Source organism: Aedes aegypti, chromosome 2 (assembly GCF_002204515.2).
Source record: "Aedes aegypti strain LVP_AGWG chromosome 2, AaegL5.0 Primary Assembly, whole genome shotgun sequence".
NCBI lineage: Eukaryota > Metazoa > Arthropoda > Insecta > Diptera > Culicidae > Aedes > Aedes aegypti.
In genome coordinates this window covers 443,379,620-443,404,047 of record NC_035108.1, presented here as the reverse complement: position 1 = coordinate 443,404,047, position 24,428 = coordinate 443,379,620, and the positions used below count along the sequence as shown (strand labels likewise).

The window sequence follows — 24,428 nt, the reverse complement described above, 5'->3', positions numbered from 1 at the left end:
GGAGTTAATCATCAATATTAACCTCCTTTTCCCGGGTAGCCTAGATAGCCGCGTAGTGTCGGTAGCGGTTTTTTCAACTGGCTAAGAATTAGCACTACGGACTGCCTGTTCCGGTGGTAAAAGTCCACCTCACAGGTGACCCCTAATTTATGGTGTGATGCGTACCGTGCCTAGGAATGAATGGTTAGGACGGTCTAAATAAAACCTAACCGCTAACGGAGCCTGTGGGGTACCAGGGCGCCCTCCACAGTATTGAGTCCTTCCTGTGCTACCCGGAGCAATGGTGCAGGTGACCTTGTGTTTCTCCGAGATAATCGGCTGCCCTTCTTCAGTCTCTATCCTGAGGCTTAATAAGGGTGGGATTATGAATATGTTGACATTTAATTTAAATTATCACCTATATGGATTCGCATTATGCGTTTTACACAGTGTATTCTGTGCTCTTTCGCCTTTGGCGACTTTAAATAGATACCGATCTGGTTTTTTCGTTGCTGGTCTTTTTCGTGCTGAGATTGCAAAAAGCTTTATCCTGCCTAGTTTGGGTAGTGGCTACGGTTAGGTTAGCTCAGATCAATCTTCAGCATAAAAGAACAGCAACGATCAATCTTTGCAGACTCATGCAAAATGGTGCAGCCCAAGTGGCGCTAGTTCAAGAACCCTACTTTCGTAGAGGGAACTTCTATCTAGGTAACCTTGTGGACCCAGTTTTTGCTACTTTCAGCAAACCTGAAATGGCAAACTCGCGCTCCATGCCCCGCGCATGTGTGCTCGTTAATAAAGCAATCGTTGCTACACTCATTTCTGAGTTAACTACCAGAGATGTATGTGCTGTCACAATCGATGTTTCTGTTGGTGACCTCAACAGGAAATACGTCTATTGTTCGGTATATTTACCACATGATGAACCATCCCCAACGGATGACTTCAAACGAGTTGTCGTAGGGGAATTCGGGGTAAAACCGACACCCTAAGCTAATTGATAAAATGTGTGTACTTTCGCTTGTTAAACGAACCTAAAATTGTTGTAGAATCACATATTAATTATAAATCTATCAATCCTTGCGACCGTTGGATGATATATTAAGGTTATATAGTGATTTAAATCAAATTTATATTTCATCATTTTTAGGTGAGACAATTGAGAGTGCGGGTAAGATCGACACCCTGTTGGGGTAAAACCGACACATGCACTTAGAGTAGAATTTATACGTTGTGAACATCACCATCCCATGGCATATTAAAAAGAATGCTTTAAACTTGCTTAAGAACCTTTATGACCCCTTCCTCTAAAGGATTATACACATATTACGAAAATTATTGAGGAGAGGCCGAAGATTCACTAAATATATGTGAAAAATTCAAATGTCACATGCTAAGATTATAAAGTTGGGGTGAATACACATGCATAAGATTAATTTGTGTTCATGTAATGTTTACGAAGATGAAGTGGTGGCGAATGATTGGTTTTAAAAATAAATACTGTTTATTTTAACAAGACAGAAAAGTGTAATTATTTTCAGTTATTGACAACTGTCGAACCTCATGGTTTGTAAATAAACAATAAGATTAATTTATATGAAAACATTTCAAATTCTATTCATTCTTCAATTTCAATCGAGAAAAATTTCTTCAAGCTTTATCAAATAAGTTTAAACGTGAAACATGGAAACATATTTTTTATACTTAATGATACCTTGTGGCAAGTCATATAGTGTCATATTTTACATGTTAACAAGTTTGCCAACCATGAACTTCACTGGAATTCTAAAATAAAGACTCACATAAACTACAAAGGAAGTCTTCCGACGAGAAAGATTCCCTGAAGTTAGATTATGAAGCAAAGAAAGGTGTCGATTTTACCCCAAATGAAAGTGTCGATCTTACCCCGAGTGGTCATTTATTTTTCAATAGCGTTTTCAGCTGTCGAAAAACCAAAAATTAAATTCTCCTTCATGTTGTATGAACGTAATAATAGTAAATGATGATGTAGACGCAGAACAAATAATGATATTTTAAAAATTTTACATGCGAAATAGTTAAAGAATGACAGCGAAATATTGCAACTGCTATTGCTTCTATATTATCCAATATGATTTTGTTGTTTATTTTGGCAGTTTATTGGTCGAGTCAGTTGTAATGTCATCCGAAACACGGCATTTCACAAGTAAAGATAGAGCGTGGTGGAAACTGAATGAAAATCTGCTCAAAACATGAAAAATCGAAGGGTGTCGATCTTACCCACAGTGTCGGTTTTACCCTGATTTCCCCTACACTGCGTAACAAAAGGCCTTCCGCTGATTGTGGGCAGTGATGCTAATGCTCATCACATCATCTGGGGCAGCTCAGATATCAATTTGAGAGGCTCCAGTCTGATGGAATACTTAAGTAGTACAGACCTTGGATTACTTAACATAGGCAATCGCCCAACCTTCATAGTTTCTAATAGAGAAGAAGTGTTAGACATAACGCTCTGCTCGAATAGAATCAGTCACGAGTTGACGAATTGGCATGTATCAGATGAGGAATCATTATCTGATCATTGCTACATCTTCTTTGAACATTCAAATGTAACTGCACAGACTTTGCGTTTTAGGAATCCCCGGTCAACAAACTGGGAACTCTATATTGAATTGGTTGCGACCAAATTTCATGGATATTCTCCGTCCATTGAAAATCCAAGTGATCTGGATGATGCAGTTGATACTACAACATCCTACATTATGGAAGCTTTTGAAGAAGCATGTCCTCTGCGGTCTGTAAAGACTACAAGAGGGACCCCATGGTGGAATTCCGATCTGACTAGACTCAGGAAACAATGTAGAAGGGGTTGGAACAGACGCCGTTCAGCTGGATCAGAGTCGTTCAAGTTGGCTCGCAAGGCTTACAAGAAGGCTCTTCGTTCTGCTGAACGATCCGGCTGGAAAAACCTTTGTACAAATGTTTCCAGTTTGAGTGAAGTCAGTCGGCTGAACAAAATCCTTGCAAAATCTAAGGATTTCCAAGTGAACGAAATTCGCTTACCTAATGGTGACTTTACTTCTTCCGATGAAGAAGTTTTAGAATGTTTATTCAATACACACTTCCCCGGATGTGTGGACATAGCATCTACGGATGAACCAAATGTCTTTTCATGTAGTTACGAGTCTCTGGCCTCGGCTCGCAGTATCGTAACTACTGAATCGATTCAATGGGCACTTAATAGTTTTGCTCCTTTCAAATCTCCAGGAGCGGATGGGATTTATCCTGTTCTGCTCCAAAAGGGATTTGAATTTATCAAACATGTTTTGAAACAGCTACTTGTAAGCAGTTTTGCTACCGGGTACATTCCCAGATCCTGGCGTGATATTACTGTAAAGTTTATCCCGAAAGGAGGACGTGCGTTGTATGAAGAAGCGAAGAGTTTTAGACCAATCAGTCTGACCTCTTTTCTTCTGAAATGTCTGGAACGCATTATCGATCATCACATCCGTGATGTTTATTTGGCAAACATGCCTCTTCATGTGAATCAACATGCTTACCAATCTGGAAAGTCCACTGTGACTCTCTTACACAAAGTTGTATACGATATCGAGAAAGCATTCGCTCAGAAGCAATCCTGCTTGGGTGTTTTCTTAGATATTGAGGGTGCCTTTGATAACGTGTCTTTCGATGCCATATTGGAAGCCGCACGAAACCATGGGCTACCTACAATGATTACCAATTGGATTCATCAAATGCTCAAAAACCGACATCTCTTCTCGACATTGCGTCAAGCAGCGATTCGAAAATTGAGTGTTTGCGGATGCCCCCAAGGGGGAGTCTTATCACCACTTTTGTGGAATCTCGTAGCAGATACGCTATTGAGGCAACTCAATAATTGCGGTTTTCCAACTTATGGATTTGCCGACGACTATCTATCTTTGATAGTTGGTATGTGCATAAGCACCCTATTCGACCTGATGCAAAGTGCTCTTCAGGTAGTCGAGAGTTGGTGTCGCCAATATGGCCTTTCGGTTAATCCGAATAAAACATCTATTGTTCTTTTTACGGAAAGACGAAACCGCGATGGAATTCGACCTTTGAGTCTTTTTGGCACTGAGATTAATGTGACTGATCAAGTAAAGTATGTCGGAGTCATTCTAGATTCCAAACTTTCATGGACACCTCACATTGATTTCAGAGTCAAAAAAGCTTGCATGGCCTTCGGTCAATGCCGGCGAACCTTTGGTAAAACTTGGGGCCTCAAACCCAAATATATCAAATGGATTTACACAACAGTTGTTCGACCAATATTGGCATATGGATGTCTTGTGTGGTGGCAAAAGGGTGAAGTGAGAATAATCCAGTCAAAATTGGGCCATCTCCAAAGGATGTGCTTGATGGCGATGTCTGGTGCGTTCTCTACAACTCCCACAGCAGCGCTCGAGGCCCTTTTCGACGTTGCGCCACTACACATACATCTTAAACAAGAAGCACTTTCTTGCTCTTACCGTTTATGGGTACTGGATCTACTGGAGAAAAATCCAGTGAATCGTAGATCTACACACACTTCGTTGTTTCCACTTTTGGTGAATTGGGACAAAATTGTCCTTGCTCCAAGTGATCTCACAATTGCTTGTCACTTTCCTTACAGGACATTTACCACACAATTCCCTTCACGGGAAGAGTGGACGTCTGGCTATTTGGAAAGAAGTATATTTAACAATATAGTATGTTACACTGATGGCTCCCTTCTTGAAGGTAGAGCTGGTGCAGGAGTATACTCCCGTGATCTAAGGCTGAATCAGTTTTACTCACTTGGTAGAAACTGCACCGTTTTTCAGGCGGAAATATTTGCTCTTTTGTGTGGAGTGCAATCAGCACTTCAACAGCGCGTAATGGGTAAAGTCATATACTTCTGTTCAGATAGTCAGGCTGCTATAAAAGCTCTTGCTTCGACCAACTCAAGGTCGAAGCTTGTTATCGCATGTCGAACTCAAATTGAGGAACTGAATTCAGTCAACTCTGTAAACCTTGTATGGGTACCTGGCCATTCTTCCATCGCTGGAAATGAATTGGCTGATGAGCTAGCTCGCGATGGAGCATCGCATGACTTCATTGGCCCTGAGCCGGCTATTCCAATTTCGAAGTGCTGGGTGAAGCTTCAGATAAATTCTTGGGCGGCAACTCAGCACAAGCAATATTGGAATAGTTTGGAGTCATGTCGTCAAACAAAATTGTACATTACTGAGCCATCTCCAAGGGTGGCGAAGTATTTGACAAATCTGTCAAAGCAGAATTGCAGTCTCTTGGTCAGAGCGTTGACAGGCCACTGCCGACTCAACTATCACATGGCAAATATTCAGCGTGCTGACTCATTTGTGTGTGATAGTTGTGACTCCGATTATGGAACTTCGTATCACCTGATATGTAACTGTCCAGTTTTTTCGCAAATGCGATTCCAATTACTTGGTAAACACTTATTAAGTGAAACTGAATTCAGAAGCCTGAATCTTCAGGATATTCTGTTATTCTTAACCCGCTGTGGTAATGAGCTATAGGCTCTCTTTACGCTCATGCGTTTTGCAGTGTCCTTTTTAGGGCGCTGTTCGAACCCATTGTGGTATGGAGCTACATGCTCTCATTTCGCTTATGCGAGCTTCCCTCTTCAAGGGACCCCACTCCTATTTCCTCCCATCTTTCCCTTCCCTTTCCTCTCCCATCGGGTAGATGATGAAATAGGCTCAAATATGGCGATGGCACAAATCTCCCAACTGGTGGGGAACGTGCCTTTGGAGCCGGCCTTCTGATACCTGATACCTGATTGGTGCTACAGTTAAGGAATGCGCGGTCCCTTCAATCTGGCATACTTTGATCCCTCTGTAAGTCGATACCTCTCTAACTCGATGTTCCCTAACTCGATGCGATCTGTTTCAGTTTCCTACGTAAGTTGACTTATCTAACTCGATATTTCCATGATAATTTTCAAATATTCTCCAATTGTTAATAAATTTCATAAATTTGATAATTATGATTATAGTGAAAATGAATGAAGTTTGACAAGTCATTTAAGGGGAATAAAAAAAAGATGTTTTTAAGGCTATGCGAAAAGAGTCACGTTGCTAAATGTACTGAAAATTTACTATTTTTCACATTTAATTTACTATTTTTTAAAAATTTGTGTTCTGTATCTTGATACCTCCCTAACTTGATGGTCCCTTCAATATCGAGTTAGGGAGAGTTGACTGTACTTATTTATAGCATAAAATCTAAACTTTTAAGGCTAAGCAGTCCGTCATTCGTTTTGGTAGCCATGTTGATTTCGCAGATTACAATTTCAAAGTGATAAAACTCAGCCATCTTAAGTAATATTTATTTACAAAAGCATCACTACTTGCGCTTACATACAGAAAGTAAGCTGATACATTTTCAGCAATGTCAGTCCAAACCAAGTGATTTTCTTTCCAGAATTCGTCATCTTGAATTCCAAAATGGCTTCGGACATCAATTTTCGTCATCCCCTCGTCGTGCCTGTTCCGAAAATACCCATATTGCATCAGTTTCCAACGATTTTTCCAAACCAGAGGTTGCCATCTTGGATTCCAAAATGGCGTCGGACATCGTTTTTCGTCATCCCCTCGTTGTGTCCGTTCCGAAAATACCCATATTACATGGGTTTCCAACGCTTTTCCACAACCGGAGGTCAATAATTTCCCACATTTTTGTCTAAACTCAATTTACGCACTGCGTAAAAAAAGTGACTTAAATTAAGGTAGCGTAAAAAAAAGACTTCGTATACATTTTTTTTTTTTTTTTGATAATTAGGAAATTCTAGGAAGAATCTTAGGAAGAATTCCGCAAAAATCTTCGCACCTGGTCAAAACTATGGAAGTATGTTTTGTGGAAATTAAAAAATACATCAAGTAGAAATTCCAAGAGGAATTTCTCAAGAATTCTTGACAGATTCACAAGAAAATTCCCTCTAACCTTCCGAATGCTCAAGAAAAAATTGATTTCATTTATTTATAGATGTTTCACAGCTCGATTGATTATTATATATTCTACTCATGTAAAATTGGCCAAAAATGACCCAAATACAAGGATTAAGAATCCCTGGAGAAGCCTCTCAAGAATTTCATGTTGGAATTCCTGAAAAAAAAAATCCTGGCAGAAATCTAGTTGTGTACTTGGGGACGAAATCCTATAAATAGAATTATCCAGAATATCTTTGTAATAAATAAACTAAGGAGTTTGCATACAATTCATGCCAATTACAATCATATCCATAAAATAAAGAAATCATGATCAATCAACATCCTACTATTCCAGTGCAAAAATTCCACCCTCACCCCAAAATCACATGAATCATTCATGGACCAACTACGTTTCTCCTCCCATTAATCCCAATAACGATCCGCAAGCCTAATAAAGATGAAGATCATGAACGCCAAAATAGTGCGCCGCAAAACGGCCGATGCGCAGCGAAGAAAAAAAAATGACCTCCACATCCGCCTTCGCCGTCGCCGCCACCGCCGTCAATTTTACCGCAAGTCATTTGGTATTCCCTCGGCAGATCTTGGCTCAAGAAGAGATTTGCTCCGCAACTGTCGGTCGCGAGCGGAATCCGTTTGTGTGGTGATGCTTTGATGATCGGGCCTCGGCGGTGTGATGCCACACTTTCTCTTTCGTTCCCACCGCGGGGGTTACCTGCCGTTGGCACAGTGGTACGAATTAATAAATTGGCAGATAACTTCAAAATCATGAGAGTTACACGCAAATTTCGAGTTTTTAAGAAAGTTCAGGCAACATCCACGTTAAACTTTTAAACGTTAGATCGATGTACTGAGCTCAAATGAAAAGTTGGATCAAAACAGTCTTCAGCAAAGATGGTAATACTGACATTTTCTTAAGCTTTGCTGAAGAACGCAACCATAAATACTCAAACCTCAAACAAAAAATTTGAATCAAACCTAAGTATGAAACCTCTATTCCACTGTTTCCTACTAAGAAAAATTCAAAAATCATTCACGAACAACTTCTTTTTTTTTCTCCTCTATGATAGACGAGGACGAAGGAAGCTCTTTTTCCTGCTAAATTTTCAATTCGGACCATTGTACTTTGTTGACGGCGACGATTGACCGCACGATTATCGCACTCTCATTGACTTGGCGTGGTTGGATGGTAATGATTGGCCATTTTTCATCTGTGCTAAACTGAAAGAGATCCCGGAGCGCACGCCGATCCGTCCGATGTCGTAATCCGTTGTAATCCAACCGGCGCGGTGGCCACGGCGCAAATCGGTTATGATCATCAATTATGAACTGGCGAGATACTTATGTTGGTATTTTTTTTTTCTTCTTGTTACAGGTCCAGTGACCAGGTCACGTCGAATGCTGCGAGAGATTCACGGTGAGATCACGGATACGAACGTTCAGAATGTCACCAACTTTATCGGTAAGTTGGATTGTGCAATTGTAATGTGGTATAAGGTTGATTGAATGATTCAATGGTCGCAAGAAGAAAAGGTCAAAATCGCCTTTGCTTAATGGGAATTTTTCCTTCTTCATAGAAAGCTTTTCGTACTTTTGTCTCTTCTTTTTCCCTCTTAGATCTTTTGTCCTTTCGACTTTTAGTCTTTCAACCATTTATCGTTTGACCTATTGTCTTTCGACCTTCTGTCACTTCGACATTTTGTTGTAGATTTTGATTTAATGTGCATATTCATTTCCAGCTGACACATGTCTCTACGATGGAACGCAAGTGTCTCGGACGAGTATCACATGCGAAAAGAAGCACGGTTGTAGGGCGATTCAAAAGACGGGCGAATGCTGTCCCGACTATCAGTGTGGTAAGTCTCAAGGGATCTGATGAATAGATTTGTTCGAAAGTTAATCCATAAATCTATCCGTAGAATGTCAACGGGATGGAAAAGTTTACTCCAATGGAGAGAAGGTGTTCGATCCGGAAACGCCTTGCCGTGTGTGCTACTGCCAAGGTAAGTTTTGTTTTTTGCCCTCTAACCAATTAATTCAAATGTTTCAATTACATATCGACACCAATTTGAAAACATGAAAGAATCAAAAATGTAACAGCAATGTTTGACGTAGGTATATTGTGATATTTATTATGTCGATCAACTTTTTCTTTCGGAACAACACTGCCCATAACTGCATATTTGTAACATTCGACAAAAGTAGGCATTGAGTAAATGGAATACTAAGTGTGCATTTTATGGCAGTATGGGAGGAAACTAAAATTTCTAAAAATTACCAAGAACTCAAAAATGCTTATTTGAGGCTCATATTTTGTACAATTCATATTGAATACTAGGTGAATTGTCAGAAAATAATTCTGATAGAAATTTCATTGCTTTCACATTACGAGGCTCATTTATAATCTCAATGTGACTGTTATGCGGTTATAATTACCAATGTGACAAAACAACTTGGTATTTTTTTCGAGTTTTCTAGAACAATCTCACAGATTTCAGTAAGTTGATCGAAAGTATTTATCATTTGATGACTCTACATGGTATTAACTCCATTTTGTCAAAAATGTCGAATGTGACTGTTGTTCGCGCCAACGCGAAGTTTGCGAGTTGTCTATGAGTCCTTCACACCCCTGTCCCATCTAACCTCGAGCCGCCGCGAGTATTTCGGCCTCTCATCCCGACAACTAAGGGCGCTGCCATAGTAAACGCGTCGAGCGACGCGTCCGCGTGTGCGAGCCCGCAAAGCAGAATATCAACAACAGGAAATCCTTTGATCGCATCGCGTTCGCGGACGCAGACGCGTTACTATGGCCTCACCGTAACAACCACCCCAAATAACCCACACACACGCACCACGTCGTTAGTTTTGCTTGCCTCCCTTTCCCATCATTCCGGCCGACATGACATGATCAAGCATGTACGCAATCCAGCCGATCAACCATCCAGCCCAGCTATGTACAACGTGAACAAGAAAGCACTACCACCACTTCATCCAGCATCGAGCCTGTTGCAGCATCACCGAGTAATACATAGCAGGCAGAAAAAGTTTCCATCGCAACCCCACCGCTGCGCATGCAATGTTCTTGGCTACCTGCAACCTATATAAGGAGATTGCATGTGCAAGAAATCATTCAGTTTCTTTCCAACCATTATATTATTAACCTCGATAGAAATACAGTAGTTAAGTTAAAGTGAACCATACCGCCTTTCCCTCCACCAGTGGAAACCAAACAGCCTTTTCCAAGGCTAGAGTTGTTAAGTCCCCCCTCCAGTCGAGCTATCGGTCCTGTGCCCTGTTGCTCCCGGCAACAGGTGGACGGAAGATCATCCGATCTTTCCGTTCCCGCTCACCCGAGCAAAGTCCCAGTTGCACGCCGCAACATTTGGTCCAATCGAGCCGGATAGAGGATCCAGTTCCGAGGAAGCTGCAACCGCAGCCGTGTGTGTGTCGTCAATCAGCCGATTGAGACAAATCCTTCCCAATTGCTATCGCCGATAGCAATCAGCATTCCTACCGAGAGGTTTGCTGTTGTTCCTGCCCCGGTAGCTCGACCCAAAGTGTTTAGAGAAAATATTCCTGGTTTCCATTGCCGGAGAGGAAACGAAATCGCCATCCAAGTGTAGTGAATAGACAGTGAAAAAGTCCGACCACATTTCCAATCCGAAAGTGAGTCGCGCGCGAGTGAAAAAGTTTCGAAACATTTCCACCCGAAAGTAAACCGCGCGTGTGTGTTCCTGTTCCAGAATGGCCGAAGTGAAAAGGCTGTTCGCCCAACGTAGCCTCGTCGAGGTAAAAGTGAAGCGGCTCCAGGAGCAGTTGGTTGACAGGGATGGTACCATCCGACCAAGTCTTGCACGAGTGAAGCTTTACGAAAGTGAACTCCAGTTCCTGTACCAAGAATACCAGAGAGAGTACGGTGAGATCCTGTCCGCAATCCCAGAAGAGAGATTTTCAGATTTGGATGAGGATTATCAGAGCTTCGAGGACCTCCATTTTGATGCCTGCGTGTTGGTGGAAACGATGTTGCTTTCCTTTCCGACCACCGATAACAGGTATCAGCATAGTCGAGCGTCATCAACCAACTATTTCCCTGCGACCACTGTGCCACGCTGGCGCACCCCGCTCGTACGTAGTCGATCCCCGAGCCCAACGACGGAACAATCCGTTCCGATTCCAGACGTGATGGAGGAGCCAAACACGTCGCCACTGAGAAAGCATTCCCTAGAGAAGCAACTGTTCCCAGTCCAAGCCAACGAGGTGAAGGTGAGTTCGAGTGCCATCAAGCCAATCCTGTCCGTGCAGCCACCAAGCGCTGAAGGTTCCGCGAAATTGAATCCTGAGTGTGGACCAGCCCTGGTCCGTTCCGAGGGTGATCTCGCCGAGGTCATCCAATGCAAGTCGGCACCCACGCCGATTGTACCGCCTTCTGATGTTCCAACACTTCAGAAGTTCCCCTGTGAAGAGAGAGTGGCTAGCGCTGAAGATTTTGCCAAGAAGTTGAATCATGTGTGTGGACCAGCCCTGGTCCGTTCCGAGTGTGATCTCGCCGAGGTCATTAAGTCGAAGTCGGCAGCCCTGCCGATTGTTCCGCCTTCTGATGTGCCACCACTTCAGAAGTTTCCCCGTGAAGAGAGAGTGCCAAGCGCTGAAGCTTCTGTCCATCCTGTGTGTGGACCAGCCCTGGACCGTTCCGATGGTGATCTCGCCGAGGTCATCCAGTGCAAGTCGGCACCCACGCCGATTGTCCCGCCTTCTGTTGCTCCAATGCTTCAGAAGTGCCTCCGTGAAGAAAATGTTCCAATCCAACGAGAAGAAGTGCCTACCAAACATGAGCAACCCGCCCATCGAGAAGAAGATTCCACCCACCGTGGAAAAGTGCCAACGTGGTCTGAAGAGGTGACAACCGTTGCCTACGAAGACACGTCCAACCCTCCGTGCAAGCTGAGAAAGCATCCTGCTAATCCAGCAAAGACGACCCCAGAGGATTTCCATGTCGGCAATAAGTCAACCCAATTTGTCGACAGCCTAAGCAACATTCCATCCTGTGAAGCGACGAACCCGATTCCAGTTCCAATCAACCTGGTTGGAATTCATCCGAAGTCGACGCCGTTCCAGAGAGCTACCGGATGTGGTGCGTTACCCAAATCATTCCTAATGCCACCCAGTTTCCATCCACCGCCCAGGTTGGCATCGATGCCAACTGACGTGCCCAAGATACTCCAGAATCCAGCAGCAAGTTCCCAGTCGTTCCAGTGCACAACCGGTTCCCGTCCGGTGCTCCAGCGGTTCCCTTGTGTGGGTGGATTCCGCACAATTCCCATCAAGTTCCCGAGAGCGATCGGATTGTGTCTGGTCGCGAAACGATTCCCTTGTAGGACCAGATTCCGTCCAGCGATTCCATCCCGGTTGGTCGGATTCCATCCAACGCCGCAGCGATTCCCGTGTGTGGCCGGATGCATTCCGGCATTGAAGCATTCCTCCAACTTGATCGAATCCAATTCTGGAGTGAAGCCTTTCCAGCGTGTGGCAAGATTTCGTCCAGCTTCGAAGCAGCTATCCCATTTGACCGGATTCCGTCGAACACCCCAACGATTCCCGTGTGTGGCCGGATCCATTCCGGCATTGAAGTATTCTTCCAGCTTGACCGGATCCAATTCGATAGAGAAGCCTTTCCAACGTGTGTTCCCGGATATGGCCGGATTCCCTCCGGTAATGAAGCAGCCGTCCAGTGTGATGGGATACCAGCCGGTGTCCCAGGGATTTCCAGTTGCAAGCGAATTCCATTTGGTGGCCAAGAAGTTCCAGTGTGTGGCTAAAATCCATCCGATTCGTAAGCAGCAATCTTGTGCGACCGGACCTCGTTCGGTTCTGAAACGATTCCCGCCTAGTGTCGGATCCCATCCGGCACCAAAGAAGCCTCCAGATGTTACCGGTATCCCTCCTCCGGTTCCAAAGCCACCAGATGTGCCCGGTATTCCTCCTCCGGTTCCAAATTCGTTTCGGTTGCCAATCGAGATGAATCCAGTGCTGATGTTCCTACTGCCGACCGGTATCCCTCCGGTAATCAAGCTTGCCCTGCCGTCTACCAAAATGTCTGCGAGATTCAAGCCGATTCGGATGTCAGCCGACATACCGCCGATCAGTAAGCCTATCCTGAAGATGAACGAAACGTGTCTAAAGCACCCGTGTCCACTGTCAACCGGAAGCCATTCGGTATCCAAGTGGTTGCGGTGTCCAACCACGATTCCACCGATAGCGAGGTCAATCCCGACGATAGCCGAAATCCATCCGGCGAAAGAGCCAAACCCGATGCCCACCGGAAAACGTCCGGTATTAAGCGAAGCCCCGAACCTGAGATTCACGAAGAAGATGATGCCGCCGGTCAACCCGACTGGTGATTCCATGCAAGCCCATATTAAGTCCAGGCCGGAGAAACCACCAAATGAAGCCCCCATGCGACGTCGAGCCAGCGAAGCCATCCCGGAGTGCGTGTCCCGTACGCATCCACCCGAAGATGTTCATCAAGCGGTAAGCAAGCTTTCGATTTGTGGTGTGTGCCTATTCCCTATCCTGGCTCAAAGTGGTTTCCCCAGTCTACCATTGAAGAGTCCCACCCAAAACGATATTGTTCTTGATGAGTTTTTCGTCCTTACTGTCGTCAATGAGTTTTCCTAATCGCCAATTTCCGTCTCTCCGAGTAAGCTTTGAATCCATATGAGTTTTCCACCGATTGATTCCCATAATACAGTCCACCATCGAAGATCCCTTCCTTCCTTTTTCCATTGTTGAGTTGATATCCCTATCGTTGATTTCCCTATCGTTGATTTCCATTGCCTACTTGAGTAATGTCGTAACGAGTAGTATTTAAAGCCTTGTGAAATGTTTGCCCATTAATCCAAAACTCCTTGCTTGATATCCTACTTTATGATTCGTGATTCCCTCTTATTTGATCATGATTGAGTCCATGTGAATTATCTTCCCATTGAGTTTTTCGATCATTGAAATCCTTCCCTCCCAAATTTGAAGTGATGTTTTGTGACACCGTGATCCCGCAGAAGTGTAAATATGTTTTCCTTAAAACATTCCATTTGTGACCGATGTTGAGCTAGTTTCTGAATTGCCACCTGAAGGTTGTGTCCCCCTTAGTTTGCCACGATTCCTATCCAGTGTTTGTTTAGCCCTTTTGCCAAGTCATTAGTTCGCCAATCTTTGAAGTTTTGTGTGCCCACATTTTGAATTATGCCAGTTATCCTTAATACAGTCCACACCGAATTGAAGATGAATCTCTAACATTTAGTGTAGTGATCTAATGCGCCTGCAATGAATTGCCCTTATGTTCCTGTAACGCCTGTGCCTTTTGTGTAATAAAATTGAAAGTTCCTGACGTAGAATTCCATTTTTTCTCAATTATTTCCCCACCCACCAAGATTGAACTGTTCTAGAAGTGTGCAAAGAGTTTGTTCTGCTTAAAGTGTGTCGCTGATATACCTTACTGTTTCCTGAAATTAGATTCTTGATATCAAGTTCCCTCCGCAAATCAGTCCGTAGTTCCTTCCATCCCTTTGAGATTATCTGTTAAGCCGTAGTAAGTTAATGTTTCCATTCTACCAGTCCTAGAGTTGACTTGCTGAGTTCCCCTTTTTCGAGAATGTTTGTCGTAATAAGCCAGTCTTGAATTCACCATCCCTTTTCCTTTCCGGCCAGAGCCCATAAGTTTTTAAGAAATGGAAGCCTTTGTGAGTAATCGTTGAGTCATAGATTATTCTGCCTTTGTAATGTTATCTGTCCACCCTGACAATCCTTTTGAATCGAGTCCCTGAGTTCCCCATCACCGTGAATTTGTGTCGTCATACCAAGTGTTCCATTGAATCCATCCCTTATCCTTTTTGGCCGGGGAGTATGTTCGCGCCAACGCGAAGTTTGCGAGTTGTCTATGAGTCCTTCACACCCCTGTCCCATCTAACCTCGAGCCGCCGCGAGTATTTCGGCCTCTCATCCCGACAACTAACAACCACCCCAAATAACCCACACACACGCACCACGTCGTTAGTTTTGCTTGCCTCCCTTTCCCATCATTCCGGCCGACATGACATGATCAAGCATGTACGCAATCCAGCCGATCAACCATCCAGCCCAGCTATGTACAACGTGAACAAGAAAGCACTACCACCACTTCATCCAGCATCGAGCCTGTTGCAGCATCACCGAGTAATACATAGCAGGCAGAAAAAGTTTCCATCGCAACCCCACCGCTGCGCATGCAATGTTCTTGGCTACCTGCAACCTATATAAGGAGATTGCATGTGCAAGAAATCATTCAGTTTCTTTCCAACCATTATATTATTAACCTCGATAGAAATACAGTAGTTAAGTTAAAGTGAACCATACCGCCTTTCCCTCCACCAGTGGAAACTAAACAGCCTTTTCCAAGGCTAGAGTTGTTAAGTCCCCCCTCCAGTCGAGCTATCGGTCCTGTGCCCTGTTGCTCCCGGCAACAGGTGGACGGAAGATCATCCGATCTTTCCGTTCCCGCTCACCCGAGCAAAGTCCCAGTTGCACGCCGCAACAACTGTTTTGCAGTTATGGGCAGAACAGTAGAGGCTCAAATATTACAAGACAATATTCAAATATAGCAAAACAATATTCAAGTCATACAGTTTTGACATTTCGATTCAAGCATTGAAGGATTCCTCTTCAGCCATTCCATGGAAAACCTAAGACAAGACGTGACAGGTCAAAGTACAAAAACGAAACCAATTGCCTGTCAAAAAGACCACTTCTCATTGGTCGTTTTGGCTAAGGGAATCTATGACATTTGGTCGAATGACATTTAGTCGAATGACGTTTGGTCGAAAGTACATTTGGTCGAATGGACATTTCGTCGAATGTACATTTGGTCGAAAAGGTTTAGTTGCAACAGAAAGCATATGATATTTGATCGAACCGACATTTCGTGGAAAGGTAAGTGGTCGAATCTTAATCGTATGGAAACAGAGTTTTACGTTTAGTCTGACTATAGTCGAGAGAAGCATTTTGTCGCTAATACAAGAGAGATTGAATAATTGAAAAAGTATCAGCCATTTTACTAACAATCTCTGTTTCATGCTGCTTTTTCGTTCAAGCATGTTCTGCAATTCGAGATAAGTTGATCTTAAATGGAAGCAAGCCATTTTTTGTCTCCTCAGTAAGCTCGTCTTCCATTACCCGATTCATAGAATCAGCACAATTTTCATTTTTAATAATTCAAAGCTTCTACTGCAAACTAAGTTATTCATCCGAGGTCATCAAAGCCCAAATATATGGCTGAAATATATGGCTTGAGGAATTTTATTAAGCTGGAAGTAACAATAAGCCAATTGGCCATAAATGTTTTCCTTAAAGCAACTTTTTCCTGTCGTTTTAATTATGATTTCCGCATTCAAATATCTTACCCACTTTCGTAAGCGGAAAGACCCGGAATTCAAAGAAAGATCCCAAGCACTCTCTCCGAATTCTTCCATCAGATGAAGATCAGCAGTTCATTACAAAGAACGATGACATTTCAAAAGAGTAATAAATAATGCAAGCCTTCACAGTGTCGAGTAATAAAATAAAAACTTGAGCATTTTTTCAAAGAATAATGATAATTTCAAGGAATAAATAATTCACTAGAGCTAAATATTTCAGTCAATGTATAAAACAACTATTTCCGAAAATTTCATTTAATCAAAAGATGTATGGAATTTGAGAATAAGACGACATACAATGTCCCATTTTTTATGCAACATCAGGTAATGATTCAGATTACTTAAAATAATACATTATCTCACCAACTTTGCAAAACTTAGAAAACAATAATAAATTTCACCGAGTGATAATAAACCATTTAAAAATAAGCTTTCAACCAAATTTCCGATCAACTAAACGTTATTCCAGCAAAAAAAAGTTCCAAAGCAATTCGACCAAATGTCTATTCGACCAAATGTCCTTTCGACCAAATGTACTTTCTACCGAATGTCATTCGACGAAATGTCCTAAGCCCTGGCAAAGGCTTACTTCCACATCGTTAGGTTGGATTGCAACAGGGCATTTTGTTACTAGTCCGGCCGTGTTGCTAGATCTTAAATTAGAGTGTTCATCAAAAGTTTGAATTTTTTCATGAATTCTTTTTGTTTTAAATTTATTAATATTCGATGTTAAGTTTACCGCATGTGTTCTTACAATATTAAAATACATAAAAAACACCAATGGAAATTGTGTTGATTTTCTCTAAAATATCATCGGTTTTGAAAATAAACTTGAGTTTTAAAAGAGATAGCTTCCTTTATTGCATTAAATTGATAAAACGTGCAAGAAACAATTAAATTATTGGCCTTGATATTTGAATTTGTTCACAAGATTTGCTTAAAAAGAATACTGGCCGCACTGGCTTTTGAAATCGTCAAGGTTATCGACTGAAAAACGGAATAATTTTCCTAGACAAAATATTTTACAAATGTGAAATGGAAATTGCAGTTTCGTCAGGATAATACACATATTCATGCACAGTATTGATGTTTAGGAGCTGTGAGGAGCATTTAGATTATTCATTCTTATAGGTTCATAATGAAATTCGATTGCAGAGTCCTATAATTAATATGATTTTGTAATAAATCATTAATAGTTTTGGTTTTCTTGGTTAGAATCAATAAATGTAATATAGAATATTAAAACGATTATTGTGGTAGTGCTGTCCTATTATTACGGTATACCAAAAATCATAGATTTTATTACATTCAGTATACATTCAATGCCACACAATATTCTAGCATTGAAAATAAGCTCCCTCTATGCTAATGACATTGCACGGTACTGTCATCTTGTGTGACTTTCGACATATCTATAATAAAAGCTAATTCATTACTCTATGTCACGATTCGAAAACAAATCAACAGAATCGAATGATTTTCTGCCGGTTTCGTCTCCTTTTCCGTCGTTGCTGGACAATGTTATTTACATTAGGCAAGGTTCTTCTATCTGAGACCACTAGTCGGAATATAAGAAATTATTTTTTTGACTTAAGTATAGCCACAACTTTGATGCTTTTAAACATAGTTTTCACTAGTATTCACAAATCCAATGCAATTTTAAAAGATTGGTTCCTTGCGATCATCTTGTATCTTGATTTTTCAACGCATTTTTGGCATGTGTTCCGATTTTCAATCAGTTTATGTGATTATTCGGTAAAACATTGCGTTTATTTGCTATATATTTGTAAAAAAGAGCAACTACAGGGTAAAGATAAACATAAATCTTTTGTTTAACCAAATAAATGTATGAATGACACAAAATTATGTCACAAAATAGTATCCTTATAATATAATCAATGTTTCCAGCAATTACATTCAAAATTACTATTCAAATATTGAATTTTTGAATGTGATTTACAGATACCGCAATAATAGGCAGGCAGGCATTTTGATTGTTCTATTATTACGATATATGCTTTTTCTCAAAAAGATAGAACTTTTATTCAATATTCAATATCTATCATGTAACTACATCCATACTGAACTGATATACCCACTGCATATAATTTGTTTGGTTCCAAACTTTAAAAATCACGCTTCTGAAAACCCGTCCGTAGATAGAGGGACTGGTTAAAAATATAAGCCTTTCTTGATGCATCATTTAAAACTGTTCTTCCAACGATCAAAATCGTTTAATTTTTAAAGCATTTATGTAGTACGGCTTGGGAATATTATAAACTTTCATCATCATCAATGATATCCATGGTAAATTGAGTTTTCGATTAACAATGAGCGTTTAATTCTTATACCGCAATAATAGGGAATACTGCAATAATGGGCAAATTACCCTAAGTCTATCAGGCCGTTCTTAAGGCATTTCGTGACGTACAAACACCATTCAATTTTTATTCATATAGAAGTTCATCAAAAATACACAAGTGTACAAACTATAGAACCAGCATCACCAAATAAGAACTTTTTGTTAAGAAACTCTTTTGTAAAGTTTTCTGAATAAGCGTATGGCTGTTGGTATAAGAATCCTAATTTAACTTTTAGTCTCCATGTGGGGAAGGGGTTCATGTCTGCTCAAAGCTCAACATTCCAGCAGATTTGGAATGGAAACAAAATCTTCTACAGATTGCTTAGTTTTGCTGGACCTCTTCCCCTTGGAACAGGATCTAATCAATGGCTGTTTGCTATATTTGTGCAATACTATCGAGTTTGAGAGATAAAAGATAACGTCCAAAATATGACAAGTCGACAATCTTATCAAAAATAAAATAAACTCGATCATGTCTCTTGTTGTTGCCCAAATATTCTTGAGTTTATTCCCAAGTGCATCCTTTATCAAAAATAACTGAACATATATGGGATCGTCCATTAATGATGTAAGCGGTTATGGGGGGAGCCAGGGGGATTTGAGATGTCTTATGTGCCATACAAATTATAAATGTAAATATGTCTATCAAATTTACATGAAACATTCTTTTATGCCATGTTATATAAGAAAAAGGAAAGTTTTCTGAAACTCTCTCAAATACGTATTCAACTAATCACAAATTCCATATGTTGTTAGGACGTGGCCAGAACAACTTTTGATTATTGAAGGATGGGTTAATCAGCCAACAAACCAAGCTAAGTTTGAAAACTCCAATTGATTAGTACATAAGAAGGAGTCAAACCTTATTGAATCGTATATGACTTGACACCTACCTAGATGCTCAATATTGACATAATGTCAAAAATTCAACTCTGAGACTATCAAAAAGCATTTAAATTGCTTCAAAATAAGTTTTTAGTTTATATTCTAAACATTTTGAAAATTAAAAATAAAATATTTTTTGTGTGTTGATAAAAACGGAATAATTTGTTGACGAAATCGGAACGTGACAAAATCGGAGCGTGACAAAATCGGAACGTGATAAAAACGGAACATACCTGTACTTTGCAATTGGATTAAATAGACAAATTGATGTGAAGTTTTGCGAAAAAGTTACACGTCTTCTCAGTGAGAATCGAACACACGACTCCCTGATCTCTAGTTAGGGCGCGTTACCCCTACGCCATGAGAGGACTCACAAAAATTGTTTTTTTTTAATGAAAAAAAAATTCCCGTTTTTTTGTGTTTTAAAGGCCTCGGGTCAAAAGGGGCTATTGCTATTCTCATTTTTTCTTGAAAGTTCAGAAATTTTTTTTTGGTGCCTACAACAATCTCCGGAAGAAACTGCGGTCAAGGAAGATTCACCCCCGCACCAAATGCATGATGTACAAAACGCTCATAAGACCGGTAGTTTTCTATGGGCATGAGCCGTGGACAATGCTCGAGGAGGACTTTCAAGCTCTTGGGGTTTTCGAACGCCGAGTGCTTAGGACGATCTTCGGCGGTGTACCGTTTTGATTCATATTACGGACAGCTTCAAATTCCGGACACTTAACTATGTATGGGAAAAATTTCACACGAAATGTTCCAATTTTTGCCGATCAAAAGTTCTCACTTTCGACGCTCGTTTTTGTCAACAACGGATGTGGCGAATTGAGGAACTGTAATTAAAAATGTGGCGAATACTGGTGCAAGTAGTCCAGTATTCGTCATCCCAATTTTCAATACAAAAACAAAGTCTCCAATCAGTTTTTATATTTTTATGCAATTTCTCATCGTAATAGGCTGTTTTGCATCACGCCAATCCGTCATGAAACGGCCTACTTTCCTGCAGCTATCTTAAAGGCACTCAACGCAATTTACTGGAAACAATTCTTGGAGTAACTTCTAGAACTTAGACAATGCTTGAACATTTTCTCTGTGAAATTCATGATTTGATATAAATTCTATATTTATTTCAGAAGGAAATGAAAAAACAGTTCTTGGAGAAGTTCCCTGAACTAGCTTTTTGATTAGTCACAAGTGGCATTTCATCGAGAACTTACAGAAAACAGAAAGAGCTATCAGGATCTATTTTTAAAGGAATATCTTGGAAGATTACTTAAGATATATGAGAAAAAAAAACTGACAGGGAGCGAAACAAAAATATTAAATTGATTCATGGAAAATAGAATTCCTAAAGCGCTACTTCATTGGAAATTATATCAATAGCTACTATTGTACAAGTACAAGCCTTGAGAGAATTTTGACGTAGAAGTACGTCTCTCTTCTCTATACAGGAGTGAAATTGGAATTTCAAAACCAAGAGCGTTACGTTGGCATGAAATATTTTAAACGTTTATAACTTTTCGCTGGCTTAACGAAATTTCTTTATTAGCATCTCAATCGAAAGCCAAGACATCAAAGCTTCATGTCGTTTACTTACTGAATCCCACATACCTGTCCAAATAGTTTAATAACTGTTTTAAAAGAGAACGTTGATTTCAAGCAAATCTATAAATAGGGGTGACTAGAGAAAATTTGACGTCATTTGCTTTTCACTCTCCGATTGGCTCGCATCTCAGCAGGCGACAGATCGGCTTGTTCTGACCGGGCGTGCTTCTCAGGCACAGACATCGATAGTGAAGGACGCCCCCGTTTGTCTTGCTTCGCTCAAATCAAACTGTCGAGCGAGCGAGAGAAGATGCCGTCCGAAGCTAAAGCCATCACCGCTGCCGCCGCCTAGAAGAAGAAGAGAAGCAGTCCACAGGAGAAATTGCGGTCGAACTGTGAACACGGTCGGGCGAGTCTTTCTCGCTTTGTGGTTCACCGCTTGTTTGCTTTCACCCAGCCATCGTCATCGCCGCCGCAAATTTCATCGGCCGAGGAGCTGTTGACCCGCGCTTCAAAATTTCGACTCGTGATGAAATCATCATTGGTGGTCAAGAAGCAATCCCGTTAGGAGCAAATACCAGAAGCCCCCTGAGTTTTGCTGGTCCGAGCAGTGTTATTTATCCGTAACAACATCGAAGCTAACAAAGCCATCGGTTCTTTTCAGAGCCATCAAATTTGTGGAAAAGAGTTAAAAGAGAAATATTTCCGACTTTATTTATAACTTCTAGTATTCCTAAATCAATTTCACGGCCTCATACAAAATTTCATTTGTCGTGAATCATAAATCAACCATTTGGGATTGTACTCGCGGACGCTGCTGCAGTGCCGTCGGGTGAGTGCTCAACATTTCAAAACGATTGCAAAATAGAGTGGCTTTTCCAACAGCGCCTTTTATGTTCCATATTTTATGGGAACACTTTGATTAGGAAAATTATCCCATGTGACAAAATTGCGACATATTTAGAATGCTTTTGAAAAGACATTCTCATTGAACAATTGTAATAATTTTGGCACCCATGGATCAGGAATTTTCATAATAAAGAAAACTATTAATTATCAATAGCTCGTATTGAATATTTAGGGAATGCCAATAATTCCAACAATTCATGTTCGACCAATTTCTCACGTATTAGTATTCTCCGCAATTTTCAAGTAATTCCAAGCAAAACACATTATTGGCACATACCCATTTCCCAGATTGGTCGATCAGAAAGCGAAGAGCACAAAAGGGAGGAGCATCATCTGCTATTCCAATGTTATAAAACATGCTGCCTTCGTTGGATTCAGTTTCATTCCATTTCCGCTTTCGAGCTGGTAAGAGCTCCTCCGAACTTGCTTAGCGAGAAGTACCTCGCTGCTAGGAGCCTGCTGAGCTGTTAATCCAAAATCTGGTTTGTGAAATCGCTCAAGATTTCAAGATTGAGCTACGTTTCCAGATTTCAACTAAATCCCTGTGTACGCTACTCTGTTGCTGTTGTGTACCCAATATTAAGCTTGTTTGTCGAATAAACAGAGAACTTATTCACATCTTCTTATTCTTCTTCTTCTTGGCATTAACGTCCTCACTGGGACAGAGCCTGCTTCTCAGCTTAGTGTTCTTATGACACTTCCACAGTTATTAACTGAGAGCTTTTGTTGCCAAAGTTTCCATTTTTGCATTCGTATATCGTGTGGCAGGTACGATTATACTCTATGCCCAGGGAAGTCAAGAAAATTTCCATTACGAAAAGATCCTGGACCGACCGGGAATCGAACCCAGACACCTTCAGCATGGCTTTGCTTTGTAGCCGCGGACTCTAACCACTCGGCTAAGGAAGGCCCATTCGCATGCATTTGCAACTTTTTCGATTTTCCATACAAAATGACCAACTTTGGTAAGTTAGATCTCAGTTATTTATGGAAATATTTTCGAATGAAACATTCACAGAACATCAGATGTAACTCGAATTTTAACATATATTTTTGAAAATTTTTCCAATCACAAGTTTATAAGTAATAACGGTTTGACTAAACTGTAATTTTCGACGAAAAATTCAAAACTTTTTATCTTAAAATCTGATAGCCTTACACAAAAACTGTCTTCAGCAAACTTATTCATCTCGTCAAAATCTACAACTTTTCTGAAGATACCATGAAGCTGTTTAGTTATGTCAATCATAAAAAATCGTCAAAAAATCACTTAAGTCAAACCGTTACTGCTTTTCAACGTGTGATTGGAAAAATCACTCAAAAACATATGTTAAAATTTAAGTTATGTCTGATATTCTGTCTAATTTCATTCAAATCTGTCCATAAATAACTGAGATATAGTTTATCAAAGTTGGTCATTTTGCATGAAAAATCAAAAGAGTTTCAGTTTTTATTTCTCAGCGAAGAATCACACCATCAACGAAAATAGCGCGAAAGCAATAACCAATCGCGTGCGAGTAGCGAACGGAGTGACGAAACAACCAAGCGAGAACCCCACCACTCGCCATCGGTGAACGGAGCTCGAGCAAATAAAACCACTGGTTGTTCTGCTCCCAGCTCATTCACAAATCGATCGGCATAACGAACGGATCAAGCAGCGGAGCAGCAAAGAAGAGTGCGTGAAAGCCACAGCAGTGTGCGAGTAGCGAACGGAACCAGAGAGCGAAAGCAACAACTGAAAATCATTCAGTGGACGGATTAGTAGTCAGCGCCAACCGGCGACCTGTTGGAAAGTAACGCCAGCAAAATATACACCATCTGCCTCTCCTTACCATTCATATTCTTGTACTTGATGAATTCAATGAAATGGTTTGGTTTGGCGATGGAGCAAAGAGTTATTAAGGATGATTTTACTTAACAAAGAGTTGTTGGTAAATATTCCAATCAATAAGAGTTGTTTTGAAAAAGTTCACTTTTATCAGAAATTTCTGCTTTACCAAAGAGTTATTAATGAAATTCCTGCAGCAAAGGGTCGAGTTTCTCCCCACGTATATTTCCAGCCAGGACCAGTCATGGAGGACAATCCATCCCGAGCATCACGGCCCCCGCTTCCAAAATTCTCGAGTACGGAAATTGGAAAATTAATACATAATGCTCATCTTGTACATCCCTTGCCAAGACATCAATTTCATATAGCCTATTTTTCAGATTAACGCAATAGACTAACATGTAGAAAAATTTCAGATCAATAGTTGCTTATTACAATTGGTCAGGAAACAGTTTATTGAACAGTATTTAAAATCTGTCGCAATTTTAATACATTTTCCA

The 24,428-nt window shown here is 40.9% G+C and overlaps 1 protein-coding gene across 1 annotated transcript in view; it reads left to right on the top strand.

Annotated features, from left to right (window-relative positions):
* Positions 1 to 24,428, top strand: part of LOC5572076 (serine-rich adhesin for platelets) — a 170,245-nt gene that overhangs the window by 130,096 nt on the left and 15,721 nt on the right. Inside the window, exons 3-5 of the mRNA XM_021847902.1 lie at positions 8,326 to 8,412; positions 8,690 to 8,806; positions 8,870 to 8,953. Of these exons, the coding sequence (XP_021703594.1) occupies positions 8,326 to 8,412; positions 8,690 to 8,806; positions 8,870 to 8,953 (288 nt within the window). The remainder of the gene's footprint in view (positions 1 to 8,325; positions 8,413 to 8,689; positions 8,807 to 8,869; positions 8,954 to 24,428) is intronic.